This window comes from Pungitius pungitius, chromosome 1, assembly GCF_949316345.1.
Source record: "Pungitius pungitius chromosome 1, fPunPun2.1, whole genome shotgun sequence".
In the NCBI taxonomy this organism is placed as follows: Eukaryota; Metazoa; Chordata; class Actinopteri; order Perciformes; family Gasterosteidae; genus Pungitius; species Pungitius pungitius.
In genome coordinates, this window is record NC_084900.1 from 17725974 (window position 1) to 17741475 (window position 15502).

Consider the following 15502-nt stretch of genomic DNA (forward strand, 5'->3'; position numbering starts at 1 on the left):
GAAGCTCCAGGGACTTTGTTTCATCTACGCTTCTTTTCGTGGTTCCGTCGTGACCTCTCTGTGGTGTCCGTGGCTGCCTGGTCTCAGCCCTCGACTTCAGCCAGTAGGCATCAGTGTGCGTGTGTGCGGGTGTGTGTGACAGCGGCAGGAGTCGGGCCGCCGCACGCTCATCCCTGTCGATGTCCTCCTTTGTTTGCCGGCTGCGGCGCGTGCCACGCGGCTGCTTGTAATTGGAAGTGTTTGGCAGCATAATGACATCGGGCGGTAGCAGGAGGCGGCGGTGCGTGAAGCAGAACGCCGGCGCGCCTCGTCCGGGATGCTGCGTTTTTTTTTTCTCGTTTTTTTTCTCCCGAGGTCCCCAGAAAGATGTCAGGGAGTCAGCAAGGTGGAAGCAATGCTGCATCACAGCGCGCTGCTTCTGTCTGTGCCGAGTGAGATGTCACTGTGTGTATAATTTACCTCACGGCGAGGAGGCGGCGAGGAGGTGAGGCTTACGGGTCCTTGATTACATCTTTTCTAGCTGGCGCAGCGATTATCCCGCTGATGATATTTAATCACCACGCCTCCTTCGTGTCTGTGAAGGATTTCTAGAGTCTTAGGAAAAAAACAGAGAAATCAATGTCTATTTAATCCAAAACACACATCCTCTTTACAATGAAAACCAGATGTGACGGCTATTAGCTCCCCACTGTAGCACCACCGTCCCCACATTTATGACCTATGCGTTTTGGTTGAGGTATGTGAAACCCACATACCCTCTTATCATTACTATTTTGGTAAAAGCTTAATATTGCAAACATCTGCGCAAATACTCCCCCCCCTCCCTCCACAACCACTAATCACAACACTCCTCCTCGATGTGGAACTGAAATGAAGATGTTTTCTTATGCTCCCTATAAAATGAAAAGACCACAATTGCGTTCAGCCTCGTGTGACTCACCGGGAGGAATGAAAGAGACAGATGTTTGACGGGGAACCGTCAACCGTTGCATGTATGCTCCTCCACATCATGCTCTGAGTCCTACAGGTTTTTTGGGGGGGGTTCTCTATTGACCAACACTGATTTGGTTTGTATTGATTCGGTCGTGCTCAATTCCCTGTGCAATCTATAGGGAAATGAATCCTCTTTTACTTTAACGTAAAATGATCTACGACACAAAAGCGACCTCATTGCAGCTCTGAAGGGGCTTTTGTAGCCCTCGCGGTTAACAATCACGTCAGCTCACGCTGTTTGGTGTTTTGCTAATAATCTGCTAATTGGATTGTAACGTATCGTTTTTTAAATTTTTTTTATTCTCAAACCTTCATCCGTAATCCACCACAGAGGCTGCGAGTCCCGGCTCGGCCGCGCCTGCGTCCCTGCTCTTTGTGATCCCGTGGGATCGTGTTGCAGGGATGACTAATCAAACAGGAGGCTTCAGAGTGATGTATTATTGACCAAGTGCTGATGGGAAAAAGAAGTCATCAAAGAGCGTCACGCTGATTTTGCTCCACAGCCTCTGCAGCGCCTCTTAAATGGATTCCTTTTAACTGCGTTGGCCACTCTTCCCGGGCAGGAGGGGGGAGGGGGGTGGGGGGGGGGTGTGTAACGTCCTCACTCTTCAGGAAACGTTTGGCTCTGGTCTGAAAGAGGTGCTTTCCACCGCTAACTCGTGGATGTGTGAGGTTGTGTGTCCTGGAAGTGATGACCTGGTTGACCCCCGCTCCCATCAGGGTGGTGGAGACACTGCGTGGGCTCACCTCTAATCCTCCGCACTTGATGCAAATACCCCCCCCCCTTCCCCTCCACACTCCCCCCTCTCAGTTAGCAGTCACATTGATTGTTGTGACATGCTCGGATTGAGTTTGGACAAGAGAGTCTCTCTCTCTGCAGTTCAGGGGTGATGAGTTAAAGGACGGATTTCAGATTGGGGCATTAGCCTGCTACTGAAGAGTGAATCAACACACACACACACGCGCGCACACGCACACACACTTCTCTCAGGATTGTTCGGTCCCATCCACCATGAAATGAACAATTCCAGCTGAGGCGCCTAGCAGGGCTTTGGGGGAAACTCAAGCCTGAGATTGGGTTTAGGGATGCAGCAGGCTGGTGGCCTCCCGTCGTCTCCTTGGCACAGAGCTGTCCACCCAGACACTTATAATGAGTTTCTGTTTTTCCAATAGTTCCAGACTTTCTCTGAAAAAAGGCCTTTTTAGCGTGATCTTAGCTCCCAGTTTGTTGTTTTTCATTTTAGGAAATGACTCCGTGAGAGATTGCATTTGGAATCCAACCATGTGCTTATTTACCATTTTTGGTTACCTGGGAGACGGGTCCAAAGTCCCAAAAAGTCTGAATTCAATCCAAGCCGGTTAGTTTTGTTTACATGAGAGCATCAAACTGATCCATACCTGCTGATTTAAGAATGCACAGTAAACATTCAGATTTAAATCATGTTTGCTTAGAAGATGTTAATCAGTCGCATTAAAAGGGAGCGAGTGTGTGCTCAGGACTGAGCAACTTTAGCAGGACGATGTTCGTTAGCACGAAATCCAGTTTCAGCCTCAGTGAACTCAGTTACCCCCCCCTTCCAGGTTCAAACCTGGCACCTCGCTCACTGAGGGGAGAAATGCGCCGTGTCGTTGAACTCTCGGCAGCCATCGAGAGAAAGAGCAAATCCCGTAATCCTGTTTTAAAACAAGAGAGGATCTTGCTTTAATTGGAGCTGGCTGTGAGTGAGCTGCTGTGAGCGGGCCAGAGCGACGTGGCCAACCCCCACCCCCCCTGCAGTCCGGCAGCTGCCCCGCCGCACATGGCTCCCATTTTTCTGCCTTATTAAAATCGACTGCCCTTAAGAGGCACAGCGTCCGTCCACTCACCTCCTCGTCTCTGGTCCGTCTCGACCACAGAGACGCTTCTGTCTGACGCGGGGACGGATGCACGGAGGGCTTTGATGACAGGCTCGACCCCCTCGGGCCGGTAAATGCCCCCTGTTTCTGTTCTTTTTATTAAAAAAAAGCGTTTAAGACCAAGCACTTCTCTTGGCCGTGCCAGAAGCCCCCTTTCCGGCTTGGAAACATTTGCCTTGGACGCCAGCCTTGCCCAGCACACAACACAGGCAATTATGGGAGCTATTTAAAACAGCAGAGATCTCCTGACAGGCGACGCCTCATTTGGAGGGATGATGGAACCAGGAAATGAAACCTTCATTGACGGGCTGTAGCTACGGAAAGAGATTCCGCTTTAAGGTCACCTCCCACTTTCGTGGCGTGCAGTTCGAGGCCGTGCGAAGCCCCTCCCCAAACTATTCATTGTCCAAACGCGCCGTCCTCTGACGTGAAGTCTAACAGGTTTCACTTTACTGACTTTTTAAACGGTTTCTGTCTTGCATTGTCCTTGCGTTTTTTTATTTGGGGGGGCGGGGAGGAGGGGGGGGAATAGAACAAAGAAGAGGACAGAAGTGAAGTTTAATTTCAAACTCTGCCGGGCTGAGAATTCCCCAGAAAGGAAACTTAATCTGGAGGCCTTCTCGGACTGGACAAATAGACAGTAAATTAGTTTCGCATGATGCTTTTATTAAAAAAAAAAAAAAAAGCCTTGTGTACGCAGCAGATTATTGATGCATTGAGTAGAGGGACGGATGATGTTCCAGCGCGGTGAGGGACGCAGCCCGGGGTCTCCGGGGGGAAGAGTCACCTCCAGAGCTAGAGGACGGTCACGCACAGGACAGGACAGGGAGGGGGGAGGAGGGGGGGGGGGCGGCGCTCTGCAGACTATCGAGAAAATTTGACACGGTGCAAGATGTATCATATTTGGTAAATAAACAGATGTATCAATATTTTGCTTTTGTTGAGTCACACAATAAGGGGGGGGGGGAGGGGGCTAGTGTACAATCCGTTATTGGTGGAAAAGAAGTCCGCAGCGTCTCATACTTGCTCCGCTCTCCGTCCCTACTTTTCCTCTCCTTCCTCCTCCTGCTCCCCCCCCCCCCGCCCCACTCCTGCGTCCCTCTGCCTGCATTCCTCCCGTCACGGGGCTGACAGACACTCGTCATCAGCAGGTACTCTCTGGCTCGGGTGGATCAGGTTCCCCACTCGCCTGGAGATTATGCTACGTGTGCATTTTTTCCCGGCTTAGTGCTGCACAGTTGGAGGTTTTCAGTGTGTCCGAATAACAGTTAAAGAGCCGACAGCTCAAGGCCAGCTCCTCTGGCTTTGCATCACTTCCAAACTCTGCTCTGTGTTGCCCTGTGTTTTCCTTCTGTGTCGCATTTGTACTCATTCTTTGATTTTTCAAGTGAGACTAAAAGATTCAATACTTGAGTTACGTGGACAGAAAGAGGTCCTTTTTAACTTGTGTTTGTTTTCAGTTAAAATGTAATGTACTAGTATTATATTTTAATTACAACTATACATGTTCTTCTTCTACACTACATTCCAGACAAAAATATTGAAGTTAATAAAATCCTACAATTTGGTAGTTTTTGCTTAATAATTATTTGAATATTATGTCCTTTTACACATTACATTTTCCAACATTTTATAAATAATTTGCTGATCCTCAACCAACTGCAGCCATCGAGTATTATTATTATTGTACTTTTACTTTACTTCTTAAGATCTGAGTGTTTCCTTGTCCACTATTGATATAAAGTCAAATAAATATAAAACCATACTGACTGAAAATTCAGGACACATTAAGCCCCGTTGGTTTCGATTAAGATCTTTCATAAACACCTTTTGTCACTTTCCCGTGTAATGGGTTAATATTTGATCCCAGACAACCTTCTGTGCAGGATCTGTTCCGTCTTTCCATTCATTTTGTCTCCTGCGTCCGTATCCTGCCAGATGTGGACGAGTGCTCCGAAGGCAACGGCGGATGCCAGCAGATTTGCGTGAACATGATGGGCAGCTACGAGTGCCGCTGCAGAGAAGGATTCCTCCTGAGTGACAACCAGCATACCTGTATCCAACGGCCCAAAGGTTAATCTCACGCACACACACACACACACACAGTGAGGAAACATTTGAGGTTGGATATCACCTTATTCTGGGAATGCTCTGTTGGACGATGAAGCAGTTCAATCGTTATGCAAACTGTAAATATTAGTTGCCAGGCAAAGGTCATGTGAGGAGTTTAGTGAAAGGTGAGCAATGGGCGCTGTCTCCAGTTTCAGGGAAAAAACAAAATAAAAAGGAAAAAGATAGGGAATAAATCTCCTTTTTGTTTTCCTCCCACCCTTTCAAATGGAACCCATGCAGCGCCTGGCAGCATTTTGAGGTATCGGTGGTATGAGAGCGGCCTTCGGGGGGGGGGATTGTGAGCAGAGAAAACAATTAAAGGTGTCGCCACAGGGCGCACACGCCTCTTGTTTATGGAGCATTCCTGCTCCGAGGCCGACTAGACAGACCGTGGATGTGCAATCACAATCACAATCACAACGTCGTTACTGCATGTGCAACCAAAGCGACTCAAGCTGCCAGGAAAATATCTCTTTTTATGCATTTTGTCTATGAATCGACAGCACAGAGGTTTTTGTTTGTATCAAAGGGTAAATAAACTCGGCTTGACTTGTATAGCGCTATTCCACGTGTCAACATTCACACACACACGTTCATACTTTAATGGCTGCCGTGTCAGGATCTGAACCTTTGCACGTTTTGTTTTTTGTTTTAATTGTGTAATGGCGAGAGCATTTCTCACAAAAGGGGAGGTGTACATAGTCTATTTGTTTTCCTTTTTCATTTGGACTGTTGTGTATTGTTTTTAGTTTCAGCCTTTCCATTCGTGGTGCCAAAGACATTTTTGGTGAATCACTTAAGAGTTATTTTTCCCGACGGCTCTTATTATCATTACATGAACAAACTAAAAGCAAACCCGACAATTATTTCAAAGAATACTACTGCAGTGTACTTTCCCGATGTCTTTGGTTGGGTGGGCCGTTGGCCGGCAACTGAGAGCTGCCGTTGCTAGGATACGGAGTGTCTCTTTCTGCCGGGAGCTACTGTCTGGAGCCAGTTGGTGTCGAAGAAATGATGACATTATTTGCCCCTTTTTTTAAACCTGCAAATGGACTGCAAATTGTTCCTACAGCACATTATTCTGAAAATATGTTGCATGGTGTCAGACGTGCACCGAAAGTGGACTCTCTTGTGTTGGTAAAATATATTGTTTTAACATGTTAAATTCATAATATGTCATGTCATAGTCTAAGCTATTGTGGATTTGGAGGATTGTGACCTCCCTGCTAATTATAATAATAATAGACTTTTAGAAGCAGGGGTGTTTAATCTCCTGCTTCCTCGGGGTTTGCACCACTTGTCGTCCACGAATTAGAGTGGAGTGAAAAGCGGGTCCTTGTGTTTCAAAGGACTTCTGCTCTATCGGTCAGAAGCAGACGGAGACCCGGTCCCAGTCTCGCTAACCCCCCCCCCTCAACCGCCCCGTCTCTCTTTCACTCTTTCATCTGCCTTTCTTGATGCCCTCAGATCCTGTTAATCCTCCATATTTCCATATTAAATGTGCCTCCATTGCTTCCAGATGAGACTCATTTGGACAAGAGATTAAAGCCGCCATAAATCTTCAAACTTCCCTCTCTGAGCCGCTCATCGCTTCATTATTTCTGAAAGACGTACACGACTCATCTGCTTATTATTACTGCTCTTATTACAGTGCGCGGGAAACGGAAGTGGCGAGGAAGTGACTCGCCGAGGTATTGGACGGTATAACCCTGCACACTCTCTCACTCTCTTTGCTCACTGGAAAAGTTGCTCTTTCGGTGGGGGGGGGGGGGGGGGGGGTGGTGGTGATATTGCGAAAATGAAAGCTCATCTAATCTCCCTGCCCAGTGGCTTCAAATGCAGCCTCCAGCCATCCTTTCGAAAGGCGCCCTGTTAAAGAGCCACGCCTGGGGGGCGGTTTGCTCGTGAGCATTATTGTTCCCATTAAAAACACTCGGGCTTTCGATTTCCTTCTTTTTTTTCCCCCCGTTAACGGTTCAGGTGCTCCCCCAGCGCTGGCTTCCTCGAGTCCGTCTGGGAACGGTGGGAGAGCCGGTCAGGGCAGAAGTGTGTGTCGCTAACGGTCTGTGCCCCCCCCCCCCCCCCCCCTGCTGGTAGGGAGCCGTTGTTAGCAGTGAGTTTTTTTGGCAATTAGGCAGCGGGGTCTGCCAGCCTCTCAGCTAATGACAAGGCTTCTGCTGGCCTGTCTCTTATTAGACCTGACCCCCCCCCCCTTCCCTAACTCTGGCTCCCTCGTCTAGCCGGCCAAAATGTAGCACTTCATTTTTTTTCTCCCCAAACATTTCCCCTTGTTGGGAAATAAAGCCTTTTGAAAGGCCGGCCAAGGTGCTTAGCGGCTGACAGGAATGACGCTGAGGTCCAGAAGGGTTCCGCTGCTTCGCGCTTGATTTATTGTCTCTTTTACATAAGAGGATAACAGGGCCTCGGTCTGCGTGCACGAGACGGGATCCAGCTCATTGCAACACTGGAAATCCGAGCTCAGTCAACCCTCGCGTCCACATTTCTAGCCCTGTGCCTCATCCGGCTGGGCAATTACCCTGAGTGTGCACTGATGGGCTCTTCTATAGGTCACATGTTGGACTTCTTGCATGCAGGCGTATTGTCCTCGGCTCAAAAAAACGAAGTCGAAGTGATTCCTCTGGATCGAAGTGGCCGAGAGGCTGGCTTTGTGTGGAGAGCTTTTGAGGAGCAGCGATCTGTACCAAAAGTTCACACCGTTTTGGTGCCGTTACATTAAAGCACTTGTGTTTCCGGTGAAATCGAAGACAAACTCTTTCCCCGCGCTCGCGACTTCCATTCGCTTCCCTCCCTGCGCTCCCATTTTCATTTCATCCCCGCTGGAGGCCCCACTCGGACGCATTGCGGAATCAGGCTGTTACACGTCCATTTCAGGAAATGTGTTTTCTGTGCTGACCAGAACTGCAGCGGTGCATCAAGCTTTCCAATAAATGTGTTCCGAATCCATAATTAACATTCTCGGGGTTTTGCTGCACTCGTCCTCCGTCACATTCCTCCTGCATGAAATCACAAATTGAGCCATTGAACCCTGTTCAAGACTTTATTTTTGTTGTTGTTGTTGAATTCCATAAAGTAATGCGCTGCTCCATCACTGTAATGATGCAATGTTAATACTCATAACTCAAGTTTATAGCTACTTGTGTGCGTGCTGCTGGTTATTTATGGCCTTGCGCTGTGTGGAAGTCCCACAGTGGCGTAGCTGAAAAGGTTCTTGCACATTCTCAGCAGGCCCGGCCCGTCTGTGCGTTTGGCCGCACGACTGTTTTTACAAGTGCAGGAGTCGCTGCTCCATTGCTCTGCAGCCCAACCGTAAAACCAGGCGCTTTTTTTTTCTCCCTCTTTTGCTGGGGAAGTGGAGCGAAGGGAACGCCCCGCGCTGTCTGCTGTCCTCAGAGTGTCCCCTGGCAGTCCAGCGGCGGAGATGAAGACATTCGGGACCCTTCCCACTTGTCTTTCTCTGTCCACCCTGTCGCATGCTCTATTCTTACTTTCCCCTCCGTCTCTCTCTTCCCAGAGGCTAGCCTGCACCCCCCCCCCCCCCCCCTTTGAACAAATACACATCAATTCCCTCGTTTGAGACGCGCATCCCTTCTTCGCTCGTGGGTTTGTTTGAAGGCCTCCACTAAGCTGGCTTCTGGTTTCTGTTGCAGCGTCTTCAGAGGTGCGCTGCAGCTTTGTCCATTCTGTCCTCGGGGGACTGTGTGCAGGGGGGAGGAAGAGGGGGGGTTGACCTTGATGGAACGAAAGGGGGAGTAAAAGTTGAGAGTGGCACAACGTCACCCAGCAGGTGCTGCACAACTGTCTGTGACACAGATGGGCGGACGGGCGCAACTCGCATGCATTATGCAAAAAATGCACCCATGCGTCAACGCACGCACACAATCATTATGTCTGTTCAGCCGGCAGCGTTGCGCTCACCTTTTACGCCATTGGAAAGCTGTGATTTGTGTGACGTGTGGTACCTGTGTGCGCGCTTTGTGCTTGAGCTTGAAGCCCCTCGGGCGGTGACATTTCCACCCTCCAGAGTGCTCTCTGCTGTCGTCTCCATCCCTCGGCTTTCAGTCGCTGCTTCTCTTTGAGGGGGGAAAAAGGGGGGGGGGGGGGGGGTGAAACAAGGAGCCTGAGAAGCCGGAGACAGGTAGCATCCATCTGCACCTCCGCTCCGCTCGACTCAACGCAATCCGCCTCAGCTCCTTTGCAATTCTGCTTTTCTTACAACTGACATTTTTTTTTTCCTCCCATTAAAACTTTTAAGGGCCCATTATCTAAAAGGAAGGAATGCCGCTTTAACAGTGTGGTGGCTCCATGCTAAGGCCCCTTCTTTTAAATTTGTAACCCGCCAAACACGAGCTTCTTAACGTCCTCCAACCAGCGTCGAGCACCGAGGGGACATGTCTTCCCTATGGGACGTATGTCGGGACACTCAGAGCAGACCATAAACCCTCGGCATGCCTTCCTCTACTTCAGCCCCATTGTTCCGGCCTCTCCACGACGTGGTCCTCAGGTTTGAGAGAGCTCGCAGGCCTCCTTGGACCTTTTATGTTTTTTTGAGGATCTTGTGCGTTGGCTAGCTGGAGTTAAGGGATGTTCGCTTTGCTTCAGTTTCACCTGTGATGTTAAAACCTTTTATGCTTAGGATGTGTTATCGTGGCGTCAACCTTTTTTCATTTGAGGAAAGCAATTAAAAAATATTCCCCTGAACGACAAACTTTCAGAGTTAACGGGACAAAGAAAAAGAGGATTTATTGGCTTCTGTCTGAGCTCTTAGCGTTGGGTGCAGAGGTCACGACCTCTCCTGGTGAGGATAAAGCCGTGGCCCCTTTGCAGCAGGGACACTCCAACTTGTTTTCTTGCTTTGATTGAAATGTCCCCCTTTTTACCACGAGTGCAGCAGTTCTGACGACGCCCTTTGCTGTTTGCAATTGCACCCTCTCAATTCCAAGACTTTTGGGTCTATTTCCTGTACAGGTCTGCGCCTATAAAGCTAAATAGTTTTTATTAGTTTCTACATATAGTTGTGTTTTATGGGTCACTAGATTGTTTTAGTGGATCGGGGGCACATGTGATCTTGTATTTTTTTTTTCTTCTCCTTCACATTCCCATCCACCTCCTTATGGAAGGATGTTTTTCTTTCTGCTTCCCATTATTTAGTAATGATAAAAACTGGAGGCCTTTGGCAGCCAGTTAGAGGGAGCCGCTCACTGGAGAAAAGCGCAATTGTGTCAACACTTTGGCTTTTATTGGTCCTCAGAGAGACCAAGGCCCAGGTTCTGGCCCCGGTCCGTTTTTGATGGATAGCTCTTCAGCATTGGAGGGAACAGGGCTACATACAAAAATAGAGGCGGAGCGAAGGGAGCTTCGGAACGTGCAACCGCAGCAAGTAATCTTTAGTCTTTTGGGGTTACTTACCGGGACACTAGCCTCTGTAGAAAAAGCCGAGGAAGGGGACAGCTGAAGATTGTGTGACCCGGTGGCACTCGTTGACACACTTGAAGTCATGGAAAGTATTTAACGAGGGGGGGGGGGGGGGAGGGGGGTTGTCAAACATGAACACCGTCCGTTGATGGAAGCAATAGATGCTTCAGTGCGAGTCGTATTGAACAAGAAAGCTGAGGTGATGCAAAGGACGCAGCTGCAAGAAGTGCATCCAGTTCAACCATGTGATTTGAGGGCAGGGAAGAACCAGTGGCCCTTCCAGGTGGTGTCCTGCTAAACAGAACTCTCCTTTTTCTCCTGAGACGTGTTGCAAACTGGCTTCATTCATAAACTGGTACGGGGGGACACCGTCTACGTAGAAACTGTACGCCCCCCAACAAGGTCGTGTGCTCCTCACCAAGTGTACACTTGCAAATGCAAATGCTTGGATTCGCAGGAAAGGAAAGAATTAGACCTCCAAACACCCTTCACATTGAGGACAGATTTAATGAGACATTAACGGAGACGTCTTCTTGCTCGCCAGGACACAGTGAAGCGGGGAGAGATCTGTTTGGTTTTTAATGAGCCGTGGAGCTGGAGTTTCTCTCTGCATCTGTTTCACAACGAATGAGTCCGGTATCAGGAGCATTGCGTAGTCTCATTGTGTAATAATTCATGCCCGGGGGGGGTCTCCAGTGGTGGACGCTCATGCCAGGTGTCTGTTGTACCTCTTCATGAAGCATTTATATGCAGAAATGAAGGATCTCATGCTTGCAATTAAAGCTTTGGATTATATCTATTATTATATCTATAATGTCTCCTGTGTTTGTTTTGTTTTTTAACCTAATTTTACTGAATTGCTTCAAACGTGATGAACACTAGCGCTGACCCCTCATTGCACCGCAATCCCCCTTTGATCTGAGTCTCTTCTGGGAGAATTTAACAAAGGAGTTATTTTTCTCCAGTGTGTTCCTCCTTTCTTTCCTTTATGGGGGGGATTGCCTCAGTAGAATTACAGGTCTACGGGATCAGGGAGGTTTATCCTTTCAGTACGCAGCCTTCTTCTTATGGCCTGAACTGTGTGAGCGTGTTGCGACATGTGCTCCAGTCTCTGTGAAAGAGGCACCGGGCATGTCAGTCACCAGCAGTATGGCATATGTGTGACTCCGGGTCATCTGAGCATTTCTACTCTTCAAATAAGCTCTGTGACACCACATCTACAACCAAATGGGTAATCTCTAAAGACAGTTAACAGACAAACTGTCTCTCTCTCTCTCTCTCTCTCTTTCTGTCCTTGCAGCGCAACCGGATCGCTCAAAGGAGGGACCCACGTGCATGGACAAGAACCACGGCTGTGCGCACATCTGCAGGGAGGCCCAGAAGGGGGGCATCGCCTGCGAGTGTCGACCCGGGTTCCAGCTCACGCCCAACATGAAGGACTGCAAATGTAAGTCCGGTCAAGCTGGAGCAAAAACAAAAAAACGTGTTTATCAAAAGGAGCGATCATTTACACAAGCAGGGCGAGTGTGGAGGTTACCCGAAGGGGACGGCGCTGACGGACAGCGCACACTTCCTGTTGCCGTGCAACGGAGATCCTCCTGTCAGAGCCGGGGCCTTGGCTGATGGGGGATTTGTCTGTGTTTGGATAAGGATTGGAGAAGTGTTATTCTATAGTTTTTTTTTTCTTCTGACAGCCCAGGAAAAGGGCAAAAAAGGCGGCGGGATGGTCGGGTGGAGACAGGATGGCGCTGGAAGCCTGTGCTCGCTCGTGCTCTTTTTCACTCTGTCATCGCAGGTGTGTTAGAGGTGACGGTACACAAATGTACCTTCGCTTAAAAGACACGTAGTGAAACCAGAAACCTTACTGTGGACTGAGTTGGTAAGAAATGTCCTTAATATATAAAAGAAAGGTGTTCATTTAAAGGAAACACATGATACTCTGATATTGACCTGCGAGTAACCTTTTTTTTTTAAATCGGTGACTAATGGAATCGACATTCTTTTTAAAACGGTTCAGTGTATTTATGGAGAACGCCTCAGCCGTGAAGCGGGCTGCGATGTAGTCGCTCTATGTGCAAACCACGAAAAGTGTTGAAAGCGAATCTTCTGCAGTGGGAAGCTTCACATACAGTCACCTTGAGGCCCTCTGCAGGACAGAGTGAGCTCCCCACCAACGTGTTCCACAACATATGGTCCACGATGGCAGAGTGTGGCAGCAGAAGCTGTCGCATGTCACGGCCCTCTCCCTTGTGTGTGTGTGTGTGTGTGTGTGTGTGCGGTTTGCCTTAACGACTTCTGCTCTTTTGATAGTGACATGTAACTACGGTAACGGGGGTTGCCAGCACATCTGCGAGGAGACGGACCACGGCCCCAAGTGCCTGTGCCACATGAAGTTTGTCCTTCACAGCGATGGAAAGACTTGTGTAGGTGAGTCACCTCCTCACCCGGCACCGCTTCCCCCGGGGCGAGATCCACGCGGCAGGTTAACGTCCCGACAGCAGATTGAGTAAACGCTGTGAGAAATGAGGTTTATTGTGATAAGTCGTGAAAACAAACGGGCGTTTGTTACAGTAGCTCGTGATCCGTGACACACGAGGACAAAAGGCTCCCACCCACTGTGCTTTCCCCTCTGCTGCTGCTGCTGCTCCAGTAACCTCTCAGTCCCTGCATCTGCTTTGGCTTCTCTTTTTCCTCCTCCTCCTCTTCTTCGCTGGACGAAACCCGCCACCCCTCTCCCTCTGTGCTTCTTCCTCAGCCATGCAGTCAGACGCACACCTTCTGTCAGCCCCCCTCGCGGGGTCAGTGCCTCCGCTGCGTCCCGTTGGGGATTATCTCGCACATCATGACCTGACCTTCCACTGGAATTTTTTATCAGTGTTGTGCCTCAGTTGAGTTAAGTTCAGTAAAAAAAAAAAAAGCCACTCGGGTGTATTGAACCCTTCAGACGGGGGCCTGCAGAGCCAAAGCTCGGGTTTAGTTAGGCGTAAAGTGTAGTACTTTAGTACAATTACCGCACACAGGTCTTCAGAGCATCCACCGAGTGTCATTAGTTGTCTCTTTTAGACACTGCGCACCCATTTAAACCGTCTGTGCCGTGCACTCTGCACTATTAGTAACCGGAGTTCCTAATGGACAGGACGTATTTTCTCTTGTCAGGAAGACAAACATGGCGGCAGAACAAGAGGCCGCGCCCGCAGGCGGCCCCGGGTGGTGGTTTCGGCGGCTGTTGGGTTTTGGGGGGGAAGGCGGGGGGGCTCGGTTTGGGCAGCGGCTGATTAGCTCGATGCTCCTGGATTCCCTCTACCACCGCGGCCCTGATGAGAGCCAGACCCACGTCAAGGCCCGGTCGGCCATCCTGTCATTACTGCTCTGCCCCTGCTGGGCCGGAGAGGGGATCGACCGCGACCAAACGATACGTCTCAGCCAGCCGCCTTGTTCCCCCCCCCCCGCCCCCCGAAGCACAACCTCAGCCAATGCACGTTCGGTGATTAGGAAGCAAGGCTGGCAGTTAAAATCTCTGATTTCCCTCTAGGAGCGCGCGGGGGGAGGGGGGCGGCGGGGCGGTGTTCGCGGAGCGGGGGGTGCCGCTCTGCGGTCGACACGGGGGCGCTCCGTCTCCCAGACGCCGTGTTAGTTAATAAAACTTCAATAAAACTAACAATCTGCCAAAAGAACCACTGGCGGGAGAGTGAGTGACACCAGGTTGCAGCTGTGCAGGGTTCCGACCATGAAGAGTTATTTGAGAGAAGCCTGCGCTACATGCGTGGTGGGGTTTCTTTTCGCAGAACTTTAGGAGCTGCACAAGTGTACACTAATATTTCCAGTTGGTGTGCCCGGTTTGAATATAACAATGATGTCCTTGCAGCGAAAGAGAAGTGACAATTACCTCTGCTTTGCAGAAGTAAATTGCTTTTTTTAATTAGTTCTAACCCTTAAGCATTTTTTTTTCTCGCTTGGGTCAAAGAAATCATATTCTAATCGGGAAATGAGTTTCAAATAGTCTTGAATGTCACCAGCGAGGAAAAAAAAATCTCCTGCTGCTTTCTTTCTTTTTTCTTTTTTTTTTGTCGGCGGTGTCTTCGTGGCACGTAGGATAATTACCCCTCAGCCAACGCGTTCTTAAAAAGTAAAAGTAAAAAAGTAAAGTTCAATGGGTATCCATAGCAACCGCAACAAAAGGAGAATACACCCCCGTTTACCTCCAGCATTGATTTTGATTTAGTAGCATTTAGGATTAATGGAGTAACTGCGTACTTGATTCAAAGCGAACATGGCGCGGTTACAAAAGCGGCTCCTGCCTCGTCTGCTGGCCTCTTTTCGGGATGCTGTGGCTTCCCGGCTCCATCCATCTCGTGGGATGTTCCGTATCATTTTTGACACATTTTCATTAATTTCGGGGTGCGTCTGCATTTTGTGATAACGCCAACTGCTGCTCTGTTTGGAAGTGTTGATTCTTTATCCTCCCCGTCCCACCTCTGTCCACACCTGGCATACTGCAGCTGACAGTTTTATGTCACCTGAGCCTTCATGGATGGCACATTGTGTTTTCATTAATACACATTCTTTGAAGTATTTGTTCAATTCGCCTAAACAAACTGTTGAAGTTTGAATTTGACTGAAATTAACTAAATGCAACAAAGGGAACTCGTCGGTTCAGGTGGCGTCATGTGGAAGCATTTACGCCGTTTGCACAGCAGATCACAAACACTCACAAATAGCAGGCAGATGCGGACATGCTCAGGAGTTCAATCATCTGAATAGTTGGCCACACGATGCCAAACACACACACACACACACACAGAAAGAGAGCAGGAGATGCATTTTATAATACAAACAGAAAGCTACACAAACAACCACACAAACGGTACATATCCAGCACGCATGCATCACATGCATGTAAACACACGCACATGCCCGGGACATAAACACGCTACGCTCTCGTTTCGGGTGGTCTGTGCATTCACGCTGCTGCGTTCAGATGTTCCTCACAGTCCTCTGTGCTCCCGTTGTGTCCGGATGCTGCATGTTGGGGGGCGTGGGACGCGATGGTCCAACTGCGGATCTGCAT

General features: G+C 49.2%; 1 protein-coding gene across 2 annotated transcripts in view; it reads left to right on the plus strand.

The window, feature by feature from the left end:
- scube3 (signal peptide, CUB domain, EGF-like 3) overlaps window positions 1-15502 on the plus strand; it is a 50892-nt gene that overhangs the window by 16410 nt on the left and 18980 nt on the right. For both annotated transcript variants that reach the window (XM_037478685.2, XM_037478686.2), the window contains exons 4-6: window positions 4828-4962; window positions 11735-11881; window positions 12745-12861. In XM_037478685.2, coding sequence (XP_037334582.1) covers window positions 4828-4962; window positions 11735-11881; window positions 12745-12861 — 399 coding nt within the window. The remainder of the gene's footprint in view (window positions 1-4827; window positions 4963-11734; window positions 11882-12744; window positions 12862-15502) is intronic.